At 41.4% G+C, this 12,066-nt stretch overlaps 1 protein-coding gene and 1 pseudogene across 3 annotated transcripts in view; one reads left to right on the top strand and one right to left on the bottom strand.

Annotated features, from left to right (window-relative positions):
- The window catches only part of PAIP2B (poly(A) binding protein interacting protein 2B), a 60,279-nt gene extending 48,746 nt beyond the window's left edge, over positions 1–11,533 (top strand). For both annotated transcript variants that reach the window (XM_079792450.1, XM_079792451.1), the window contains 3 exons: positions 7,001–7,149; positions 9,561–9,737; positions 11,402–11,533. In XM_079792450.1, coding sequence (XP_079648576.1) covers positions 7,012–7,149; positions 9,561–9,737; positions 11,402–11,458 — 372 coding nt within the window. In that variant the 5' untranslated portion in view covers positions 7,001–7,011 and the 3' untranslated portion in view covers positions 11,459–11,533. The remainder of the gene's footprint in view (positions 1–7,000; positions 7,150–9,560; positions 9,738–11,401) is intronic.
- LOC307111649 (large ribosomal subunit protein eL33-like) lies at positions 6,183–6,833 on the bottom strand (annotated as a pseudogene). The gene is made up of 3 exons: positions 6,816–6,833; positions 6,654–6,726; positions 6,183–6,421 (listed from the first exon to the last, which is right to left on the bottom strand). The product of its transcript is annotated as a large ribosomal subunit protein eL33-like (transcript).
- Positions 11,534–12,066: the final 533 nt, after the last annotated feature.

Here is a 12,066-nt window from a genome sequence, read left to right as displayed (position 1 = left end):
AGGAACTGTATTAAAGGGTCGCGGCATTAGAAAGGTTGAGAACCACTGTCCCGTGGCTTCTGTTACCATTTATATAAAGAACTGCTCCAAATTTTTATATTAAGCCAGACCTCTCCAGTTCTTGATGCATGTAGACAACCTACTTAACATCACCATTTGAATGTGACAGAGGCATTAAAAATTTAACATGTCCAAAATTGAACACATCACCCCTTTTACCCCCACTTCCTGTTACCACCCAGGGAAAGTGTGCCCTTCTCTCAGAGTTTCTTAGCTCAGTGAATGACATTACCATGCCAAAGTTATCCGTGATATTTTCTCATCCTGTCTCCCCACATCAGTTCATCACCACAAACAACCAAAAATAGTTTTGGAATCTTCCCACTCTCTTCTTACTGCCATTATCTTAGTCTAAGCAGCCATTATTATTGTTTTCATCTGAATTAGCACATTACCTGCTTTACGGGTCTCCCATTATTCACTCTCTGTCCAGTCCATTTTCCATATGGCAGCCTGAATTATGTCCAGATATAAATGGAATCTCTGTTGCTATCCTGTCCTGAACCTTTTTTAATGGCTTTCATTGCTTTTAGGATGAAATCCAAAATCCTTCATGTAGCCTCTAATTTCCTGCATGAACTGGCCTTGTCCGCCTATGCATCTTCATCGCTCTTCCTTGCCCTTCTCCCACGGGTTCTCCTTTGATGCTCCAACTATATGCATACCTATCTCCTTTTAGTTCCTCCTTTAGTTCTTTCCTGCCTCTGAGACTTCGCACATACTTTTTCCTCTTCTCCCCATTACTGGCTAATTTATGTTCTTTAGGTATCCATGTGTTGCTTACTCTGGGAAACCTTTTCTAACCATCCCCCACTCCTGGGCTTAGTTGGATCCCTCTGTTGTTAGTTTTCTAATAGTCCCTCTTTTCCTTTCATAACAGGGATCATAATTATTCTTAATTATTTGCTTGTCTCCTGGGAGAATGTAAATACTACCAGGGCAAGGACTGTACAGCCTGTCAAAGCACTACGGCATAGTTGGCTGGGGTACACAGGCACTCAGACATTAATGAGTGAGTGCATCTAATCTAATAATAGACAAATATGCAAATTGACCACACCTTCGCTACGCCCAAGCCACGCCCACCAGCCAAGCCAGGCCCACCAACCAATCAGGACAAATATGCAAATTATCCCAACAAAGATGGTGGCTAATTTGCATATCGTGACAGTGTAGAAAAAAGCCAAGAGCTGCAGAAGGGAGCAAAGCTGCAGAGAAGCAAGCAAGCCGGGGGGGGGGGGGAGGAGAAGGGAGGAGCGGAGGCGGGGCCAGGGGAGAAGGGAGGAGTGGAGGCGGGGCCGGGGGAGAAGGGAGGAGCGGAGGCGGGGCCAGGGGAGAAGGGAGGAGCGGAGGCGGGGCCAGGGGAGAAGGAAGGAGCGGAGGCGGGGCCAGGGGAGAAGGAAGGAGAGCGGGCTGGCGGAGAAGTTAGAAAAGCAGGGGGGCTGGCAGAGAACGCGGGGCGGGGGACAAGGGAGGAGAGCAGGCAGGGTGGGGTAGAGTGCAGCAGGAAACCCTATTGCAGGATTTTTCCTGCAACGGGAACGCTAGTCTAGATATAACTAAGAATGGACAAAACCTGCATCTAGTAGCAGTGTATTTGAAGTAAAATAAAATTTAAAACTGTTATCCACAATATTTAACTTTTAAAAAATGGTATTGACCAGATTGAATGAAGTTAACAAAACTGCAGGAAACAGAATAGTAGAGACTAGTTTTTATATCCATTGCTCAGTAGACTTTTTTTTCCAGGTGATTCAGTTGAAAGTCCCAAATCTTATTTAGGTTCAAAGAACAGCTAGTTTTTGCTGTGAACATGTTGGATCTGAAAGTTTGTGGGTGTTTAAAGTGTTGCACTGATGAAACAGGTATTCTAGAAATATCCTAGATACATTAAAAGCCCTAAAGTTTCTTATGGCTGAGAACCAAAGCCCTTTTTTCAAGCCTTTTTAGGCATGAATCCTTGACCATAGTATAATTCTAAGTCAAATGCTTGGCAGGCCTTTGCACCTCTATTTTGACTAGGAACAGGGTTACGTGTTTTCCCATCTTCAGCCAAAATGACAAATGTTATGTTCCATTTTCGGCCTGTTTGCAGTGTATATAAGAGGGAAAGTTAGGTGGAGAGGGAATAAGTTTCAAGTAGTTCTTAGATTTTATACTGTAATAGAGACACAGACTAGACGTAAACTCCTTTCTCTTCTGTTGGTCTAATTCTAAAGAACTTCTCAAGCAATGACCCACTTAAAATTGCACATTTGCCCTCTCAGTAGATACGAGAAAAGATGTGGCAACTGGTAGTTTGTGTGGCAGAGCTAGTTGTCATTGTTTATTGATTACCTGTATTACTTATTTGTTACTTTGTAATGACTTACCCCAAAGTTTAGCAGGTTAAAACAACAGGGTCAGGAATCTGAGAGCAGCTTAGCTGGGTGCCCCTACCTCTGAGTCTCCCATGAAGTTACAGTCAGGCTGTCAACTGAGGCAGCTGTCTCATCTGAAGGCTTGACTGGGGGAAGATGACCTTCTAACTCACTCACATGATGTTAACAGGATTCAGTTCCTGGCCACATGGGCCTCTCCATAGCGTAGCTGACAACATGGAGCCATTTTGATCTGTAATCCTTGTATAATCAAGCATTTCCCCCATCTTTGGGAGCACTGGAGTCATTCTCTTTGTCCCCGCTACACTGTAGTATCATAATGATGTACGTTGTATGGGTGAGGATTGAGTGAATGTGAAAGGTCAGGGTAGGATGGTTAGAGACACACTGCTCTTAGAGGGTGTGCATGAAGGATAGTGAGCTGGAGAGGAGCTGGGAATAGAGGAGAACGCTACATTAAACTCTGGAAGCCAGAAAGTCAGGGACATTACGGGCAGCAATCCTATATTACTCAGTGTCTTCCCCAAGTTGGAAGGCATTCCTCAAATGCCTTACCTAGGAATCTCTAGTCTCAAGCAAAGTCTCCCCATTCCCACCTCCTGCTAAAGTCCAGGGACACATTAAGCACTGTCACCCAGTAAACCCATAATCCAGTGTTCTTGAACTAACCCAGCAATTTAGGTTGCTTAACCCCTGAATCTGGTACCTTCTTTGTTCCTCCTATAGCAATGTCTGGATGGGTTTTTAAAGTGAGGCAGGACAATCCTAGCCAGTTTTGCTCAGTGGTTAGAGTGTCGGCCTGCAGACTGAAGAGTCCCAGGTTGGATTCCAGTCAAGGGCACATGCTCGGGTTGTGGGCTCGATCCACAGTGGGGGGCATGCAGGAGGCGGCCAATCGATGATTCTCTCTCCCTCTCCCTCCCTCTCTGAAATCAATAAAAATGTATTTTAAAAAAATGAAGTGAGGCAGGACAGATTCCAAGGCAGTCAGATGATAGATGTGAAAGTACTTGATAAATTGGTAAACACTATACAAATTGAATTATTGGGTTGCTGCTATTTAAGAGAAACCAAACTTTCCAATTGTGTGGAAACACAAGTAGAATGGTATAAAGTACAAATCGACACTGTGTAGCCAATTGTAAGAAAACCACTTTTCGCCCTGACCGGTTTGGCTCAGTGGATAGGGCGTCGGCCTGCCCACTCAAGGGTCCCAGGTTTGATTCCAGTCAAGGGCATGTACCTTGGTTTCGGGCACATCCCCGGTGGGGGATGTGCGGGAGGCAGCTGATTGATGTTTCTCTCTCATCAGTGTTTCTGGCTCTCTCTACCTCTCCCTTCCTCTCTGTAAAAAAACAATAAAAAATATATTAAAAAAAATAAAAAAGAAAAGAAAACCACTTTTCTAGTATCAACTTTGCTAAAGTGTGTTAATTTGGGGAACGTCTCCATGTGAGACTATGGTAATTTTCCTTTCCATTTCTCATGAACAAGTGCATCCTGCAATTTGCTCTCTGTAGTCCTCCTTGTTCTTGAATTAGAAGGGTTATTCTTTCTTTCTTCCTCTGCTTTCCCTTTTTCCCTATGGTTGTGTGTACTCAGAATTTGTTTTTTGGGCAAAGGCAGATGTTTTAGAAAACGAAACTCTGAGCTTCTATGAATGACTTCCATATTGATAAGGATAAATCATTGTGCTGGCTGTAAACAACTGCCAGTGAATCTTTGGAATGATGATACTGTGCAACCTGCTACCCAGTAAGGATCGGGACCTTTAAGAGTCGCTGTTGAGGAATAACCCACTGATACAGAGCAGACTTGCTTCTATCATTGTTATGCTGCAAGTGGAAGTGGTAAAAATAAGGAACTGGTTTTCTCTCCTCTATAGCCTTAGGGAGGGAATTATTATGGAGCTGGATTTGGAATATAAAAGCAGCCTATGTAATGTAGAAACATTGGAAACACTCCAAAAGACAGTAGGGCATTATTAACATAGAAATGAGAAAAAGCAAATAAGGGTGCACCATACTGTTATTTTCTTTTGTCTCTATGTAAAATATGTAAAACTGATAATTTCTTACTAGGTGCCTGTTTATACCAACAGTGAATTAAATGGGGTCTGTCTTAAATTGAATACTTTTAAAAAAATTTTTTTTTAATTGAATTCAGAGTGGAAGGGAGAGGGAGAGAAAGAAACATCAGTGATGAGAGAGAATCATTGATCTGTTGCCTCCTGCACGCCTCTTACTGGGGATACTGGGGATCGATCCTGCAACCCCAGCATGTGCCCTGACCGGGACTCCAACTGTGACCTTGTGGTTCATAGGTCAATGCTAAACCTCTGAGCCATGCCGCTGGGCATAAATGAAATACTTTTTAAACTATCAATAGTTGTTTTACTGGTTATTCTTTATTCTTCACAGTTCTACCTAATGTCTATAACAGGTTAGAAAATTGCCAATATTTTGAAGGGGAGTAAGCAATAATTTTTTAGTGTACTCAGAAGAAGCAAAGAAGAACTTTTTCATGAATGTTGCCAAGATGGAAATGAATTAGGAAATAATTTATTAAAGAAAACGTAAATATGCCCCAAGGGGGATAGGTGTGGATGGTATTTAAATAGAAAGGGAAAGTTGCCTGAGTAATGATTCACCAGTATTTATGGAGTTCTTAATATTCAGGTGAGTTACAAAACATATAAACCTCCATCAAGCTATAGACAAATATTAAGGCCAGCACAACTGCCACCAAAAAATTAAGCAAATCAAATATTTTTATTTATAAATTATTTTATGAAAAATTAAAATAATATAAAAATAATAAAAATTCTTCAAAAGATAAGGAAAAGACATATACCTTGATAGAAAAATGGGCAAAGTTCTTAAGCAGAAAGATTATAAAACAAGAAATATGAAGGGCCAGTAAGTATATCTCAAAATATTCAGCCTTTCATTAAAAATAAATGTAAATGTAAGTAATAAATTGAGATTGGTGGTGGCTTAAAAAAATAATACTCCTGAATGCAGAGGTATAGGCACTTATATACTACTCATGGGAATTTAAATTCTTATGACCAGGTGGCAATAAATCAAGAGCCTTAAGAAAAATGTAATTTCTAATATAGCACTTCTATTCCTAGGAGTTATCCTAAGGAAATCATTTTTTTTTAAATGAACACAAGAAGTTCATTGAACTTTTATAATACAGAAACATTAAAACACCCAAAAGACAATATGGCTGTGTTATTATAGGAATGAGAAAAAGCAAATGATGGTGCATCATGCTGTTACCATAAGGATGGATACTTGTGTGTGTGTCTGTGTATCTGAATACACTCAGGGGAAGTCAGGAAGGTTATATGCACCACACTGTTAATCATTCTTTATTCTGGTTGGTTGAACAACTGGTGACCTTAATTTTCTTTTTTTTTGCTTATCAATACAGTAAACATGTATTGTTTTTTTTAATATATTCTAAATAAAACCAATCTTGAGAATCAGAATAAGATACAGTTGCTTACCATGTTCATTTAAGAACACATTTTCTTTACTTATTTAAACTTTAAGGAAGCCATGTGATTGTGATTAGGTTCTAGAACCTACAGAATTTGCCTTGAAAAGATTCATCCTCCCTCTCACTCGCTAGAAAGGCTAACTAAATATAGACATGGTTTCCTCCCCCCTTCTTTATTATTATTTTTTTTTTACAAGAGAACAAAACGATTTCATTTATTTTTCAATAAGTTTAAATCCTTGAGGGATACAGCATTACACAGACTCTATGTCCAGTGGCCTTAGCAGGAAGGTTGCTTTGGAATTTAGCATGACCCATGCCACTGTTTCCATGAGCACGAGTTACCTTTCCCCAGATTACTCTGGTTTTACTCCATTTGCTACCAGGAGTCACTGTGGTGATCTTGCTTTTGTACACATAAGCACATCTTTTGCCTAGATAGAATTCAGTTTCATCTCAAGTATAAACACCTTCAATTTTTTTTTAAAAAATTAGTTTTTATTATTGGTTTCAGAGAGAGAAAAGGAAAGGGAGAGGGAGATAGAAACATCAATGATGAGAGAGAATGATGCCTCCTGCATGCCCCCCACTAAGGACCAAGCCTGCAACTCGGGCATGTACCCTGACTGGGAATCAAACTATGATCTCCTAGTTCATAGATTGATACTCAACCATTGAGCCATGCAGGCTCGGACTAAACACCTTCAGTTTTAAGAAGAGCTGTGTGCTCCCTCTGGTTCTGGAGACCCCACTTATAGTCAGCAAAAATGGCCTTCTAGAGATATTTATTGTTATAGAAGTCCTGATCTCAGCAGCCTCCGCAGGCTCCAAGATGGCAGAAAGAAGGCATATTTTTCTTTTAACTCTTAAAGAACTGTACATCTGTATAGTTGATAATTATAGGATATTGTTAGTTTTGTAACAGACACAGATTAGCAGTTTGTGTTCCTCTATAGTTAATAACTTGGACTTAGAACTTTAGAAGCTTCTGGGAGAATCTGGAAATTATAGGTTTTAAACATTTTACCTTTTCTTTTGTTTCTGTTAAGCTTCTATCATAATGAATGGATCCAGTGTGGCAAATACATCCCCCAATGTAAAATCCAAAGAGGACCAGGGGTTAAATGGGCACGATGAGAAAGAAAACCCATTTGCAGAGTACATGTGGATGGAGAATGAAGAGGATTTTAACAGACAGGTAAAGAAAGAAGAGGGAGGACAATGATGTGTGTGGCTCAGCAGCTATAATACTTTATTGTCAGTCTGTTACAAAAGAAACGGGTTCCTCAGCTTTAGAATAACTTAAAAATACGTGGAAGCCTGGTCTGAGCTGACCGGGAAACACCTTCAACTGGTAAGAGACCAGGTAGTACTTTGGAGGAAGAGCATGATATTTTTCTGCCACATTAATTAAAAGAGGATCTAGTGCCATGGTGATCTGGTATAGACTTCTGAGAAACAGCAGATTTGTGCAGACAGGCCAGCCTGGCATGCCCCAACCAAGAACCCAGGGACCGGCAGAATGTGAGCCCGAGATAGATATGTGTGTAGTAGGGTGGGGGAAGGCTAGACCGCTTCAACAAAGATTCAGCAGTGATTCATTGTCTTCTATCTCTGTAACGTTACTAGCCCAAGGTGAGCCATTCCAGGTAGGCAGGTGGGACCACACAGTTCCTTCCATGGTGTTGCTTTGCCACCTCCAGGGCACTTATCAGCTAAGTAACTGAAGGAAAACCGGAAGTCTAGCCACTGGGAAAGGAAGAGAGTCAAAGGCCAAAGCAAGGGATCTCCTTTTAACCAAGTGATGCAGAGTGCTCCCATCCCTTCTGGGGACATTCCTTGATAGTTACATGGCCATATCTAGCATGGGAGATGGGAAATACGGTATTAACTGATTAGCCTGTTGCCGAGGGAAGAAGAAAACGAGCTTTGGGGGTGCTGTCAGCAGTTTCCACTCCAAGTGGCTCACTGTGTCATGATTTGTGTGAATAGCACAGGTACCATGCTTCACTCACACCCCTGTGCCCAGGTAACCATTTTTGGGGGTTGTGCCTGTGAATAAGGATAAATTTAATAAGGGGAACACTTTTGGGGAGAGTCAGGGCAGATCTTGAGCAATTAGGCTAAATCTTGTGGCTTAGAAATATTTTGTAGTTACTGTTAAGTACTTCATAACGTTCTAATTTACTTGAAATGTTTTTAAATGTTGCTAACTATAATGTTGAAATACTATTTTTGAGTCTTGCTATCAGTGACTTTTCCTTGGAATTCATGAGGTGTTAACTGTATTGGCTAGTTTGGGTGATTATTTTTGTTTGACTCCCCCCTGGCAGTGGCATGAGTGAGCTGTGAATCTGTCACCAGGCCAGCTGCAGGAGAAGAGGTGGCCAAATGTGAGGCAGGAGGCCTGTTAAATCACACAGTGTGCAGAATGAACTCTTTCATGAGAGTTAATAGTCAATGACTGTAAACAGGTATAAAATATCTTAGATACATGTTGCTTTCGTTTAGGGCAATCTTTAAGAAATATGGGCTTGTTTCAATATTCATAGAATTTTTTTTTTTTTAATCTTCATCTGAGGACATGCTTTCATTGATTTTGAGAGAGAGAGGAAGGGAGAGAGAGAGAGAGAAACATCGATCAGCTGCCTCCTGCACGTTCCCTGACCGGGGATCAAACCCACAACCTGGATATGTGCTTGGACCAGGAATCGAACCTGCAGCCTTTTGGTATATGGAAAGATACTCCAACCCATTGAGCCACACCAGCCAGGGCTCATATTGTTTCTTGTTTTGAAAGAATACTACATTGACGAAATCATTTTCTATTGGTATGTCAAAAAGTGTTCTTTATATTTTTCTAAGGTTCTGAAAGTATTTTTCACCCTTAGGGGCCTCATTACCAGAAAAGTGGGCCAGAAGCTGAGAGTTGGTTTTGATTTAATGTCCACTGTCCAGGTAGTGGTCTAGTTACATAGTTCCTATACCTTTTTCATAGTTGTCAAATGGGAAATTTAGGAAAAGTTGCTTCTTAACAAGATTGAGAAAAGAATTTTAAGCTTTAAAAATGATTTTCGGGCCTTAGCTAGTTTGCTCAGTGGATAGAGCGTCAGCCTGCGGACTGAAGGGTCCTGGGTTTGATTCTGGTCAAGTGCACATACCCGGGTTGCAGGCTCGATCCCCAGTATGGGGCATGCAGGAGGCAGCCGATCAATGATTCTCTCTCATCATTCTTGTTTTTATCTCTCCCTCCCTCTCCCTTCCTCTCTGAAATCAATAAAAAAAATTTTTACAAAAAAATAGATTTTTGGTAAGTGCCATGTGAATGGAAAATACCTGTTTCACATATTAGGAGTCTTAGACGATCTGTGAAGAACTTCCGCTATTTTGAATAACTATTTCCTTAGTCTTATTGTTAATGGAACTTAACTATTGAAAAAAGTATATTCTGTCCAGCCAGTCATTAGAAGCATCTTAATTCTTAGTAGGTCTCATGCAAGATCATTCTTAATCTTGGAGTAAAAACCTCAACACAAAGAGGTGGATTAAACCTGGGAGGGACGAGTGCCTCTGGGAGGGTGGGTCTGAGCTTGCACCTTTGCCTGTTAGGTGGAGGAGGAGCTGCTGGAGCAGGAGTTCTTGGACCGGTGCTTCCAGGAGATGCTGGACGAGGAAGACCAAGACTGGTTTATCCCATCGCGAGACCTGCCTCAGGCCATGGGACAGTTGCAACAACAGTTAAATGGACTATCTGTCAGCAATGGTCATGATTCTGAAGATATTTTGGTAAGAGCCATAAGTAGTTCTACATGTGACCTAGTGAGAATATGGAATTTGTAGTCACAGTCTTACTTTCTGGCACTACTACCTTGGGCAAATCCCTGGAGCCCTCTAAGCTGCTATTCTTCACTTACCATGTGGGCATTAATAATCGGGTACATTGAAGATGCATTCACCTAATAAAGCATTGTGAAAACATCAATGTTACAGCATCACCAACTTTCATTTTTCCCAATGGGCTTTTTAAAATAGAATTGGGATTAAGGATAAAAATTTGAACATAGAAAAGGTTTGGTGTTTTTGTTTTTTTTAAAAATATATCTTTATTGATTTCAGAGGGGAAGGGAGAGGGAGAGAGAGAGAAAAACATCAATGATGAGCGAGAATCATTGATCGGCTGCCTCCTGCACATCCCCTACTGGGGATTGAACCCACAACCCAGGCATGCACCCTTGACTGGAATCGAACCTGGGACTCTTCAGTCCACAGGCCGACGCTATATCCACTGAGCCAAACCAGCTAGGGCAAGATTTGGTTTTAAATTATCATTTGCTGCTGTTCCTTTTACTATCCCTCAAATCTGCATTTGTAATTTTGAATGATGCTGTTATAAAAACTGTTCATTTTGGAAGGAATGTATTCATTAGAGGCCATTTTCCACTTAAAATGAGAAGACTGGATAAGTGAATTCCCTGCCTTCCATGTTTACCTATGGAATTCTGAATGATTTAGTTCTCACACAACTCATGGTCTGAATGATTGTGCCCCATAGTTTGCTAAGGTTGTGATATTCACAAGAGAGCAGAGAACCAAAGAGAGTACAGCAAGATGAAGAATGATATACGTACATAGGGATTGTGGTAATCAAACTGGTTTGATGGAGTTCTCTGATGTTCATCAGATTAGGGTGCTCAATAAATTGAATTATTTTTGGAGTCAAACTTATAAGCCCCTAATGCAGTGATGGTGAACCTATGACACGCGTGTCAGCACTGACACGCGTAGCCATTTCTGATGACACACGGCCGCTGAGGCGGCCGCATGCCGAGGATGAAACATTTGCTGCTCCTGAGGATGAAACATTTGCGAAATAATGTTTTTTCCTCAAAGTGACACACTACCCGAGTTACGCTCAGTTTTTTTTTTTTAAATATATTTTATTGATTTTTCACAGAGAGGAAGGGAAAGGGATAGAGAGCTAGAAACATCGATGAGAGAGAAACATCGATCAGCTGCCTCCTGCACACCCCCCACTGGGGATGTGCCCGCAACCAAGGTACATGCCCTTGACCGGAATCGAACCCAGGACCCTTGAGTCCGCAGGCCGACGCTCTATCCACTGAGCCAAACCGGTTTCGGCAACGCTCAGTTTTTTGGTGAAGTTTAACACACCAAGCTCAGAAGGTTGCCCATCACTGGTCTAATGAAAGCATCATAAAGGGAGCGGAAATCTGAAGCAGGAAGGAGACAGTGAGGTTAGTCAGGGCTTAGTATGTCAGGGGCCATTGAGACCAGCCCAGCAGTAATGGGCTGAGTTGCAGGAATTCTGTTTGTTTGTTTTTCTCTCTTGAGGCTGAGGGGAAGGTACTGGTAATAATGGAAGCAGGGAGAAAATAAGTTTTAAAGTACAGTTTGCCGTGGGATTTATTAACTCTTGGTTCTTATTTCAGAGCAAAAGTAACCTGAACCCGGATGCCAAGGAATTTATTCCAGGAGTGAAGTACTGAGCTGACAGAGAAACTTTGAGGAGGACTTGTATGTCCCCACATATGGGGACAGTGCTGCACAAAAAGGCAGAGCTGAAGGGGGTGGGTGGGCTAGGGGTGCACAGTGGGGGAGGGGAATAGTAGTTTAACTTAACACTGTGACTGGAGTATCTAAACGTGCTCAGTCTTACTCTACAAGCCTCTGAGTATTTCTCTTTTGTTCTACTGACTTACATTTTGAGCAGTTTATTATTATTATTATTATCATTATTAGGTTTTGCCTTTTTGAGTTAAGGAAATTATTGCAATTTCCCCCCCTTCATCAGGAATGTACTGCTATGTGTGTTTAAACAGAATAAGCTGACCAAGAAAATCTGGGTGTTTACGAATGCCCTCTCACCCTGCTGTATGCTTGCAAGGGCAGTGAGCACCTAGAAAACTACTGAGTCTGTTAAGCTGGATGGGAAGAGGGATGAGTGGAAGAAGCAGGTGTTTTAAACCAGACCATGCAACTATGCGACCCATGAGGGCTTTCTGCAATGAACTGGGATTACCAATTGTCTGCTGAGCCCATGTCTTCCTGCTTTGAACCTCCATTCAAGAAAACACGGACTTGAAGTATTGGTTTA

This window comes from Cnephaeus nilssonii (genome assembly GCF_951640355.1).
Source record: "Cnephaeus nilssonii genome assembly, chromosome: 15".
Classification (NCBI taxonomy): Eukaryota; Metazoa; Chordata; class Mammalia; order Chiroptera; family Vespertilionidae; genus Cnephaeus; species Cnephaeus nilssonii.
This window is presented reverse-complemented; position numbering and strand designations above follow the sequence as displayed.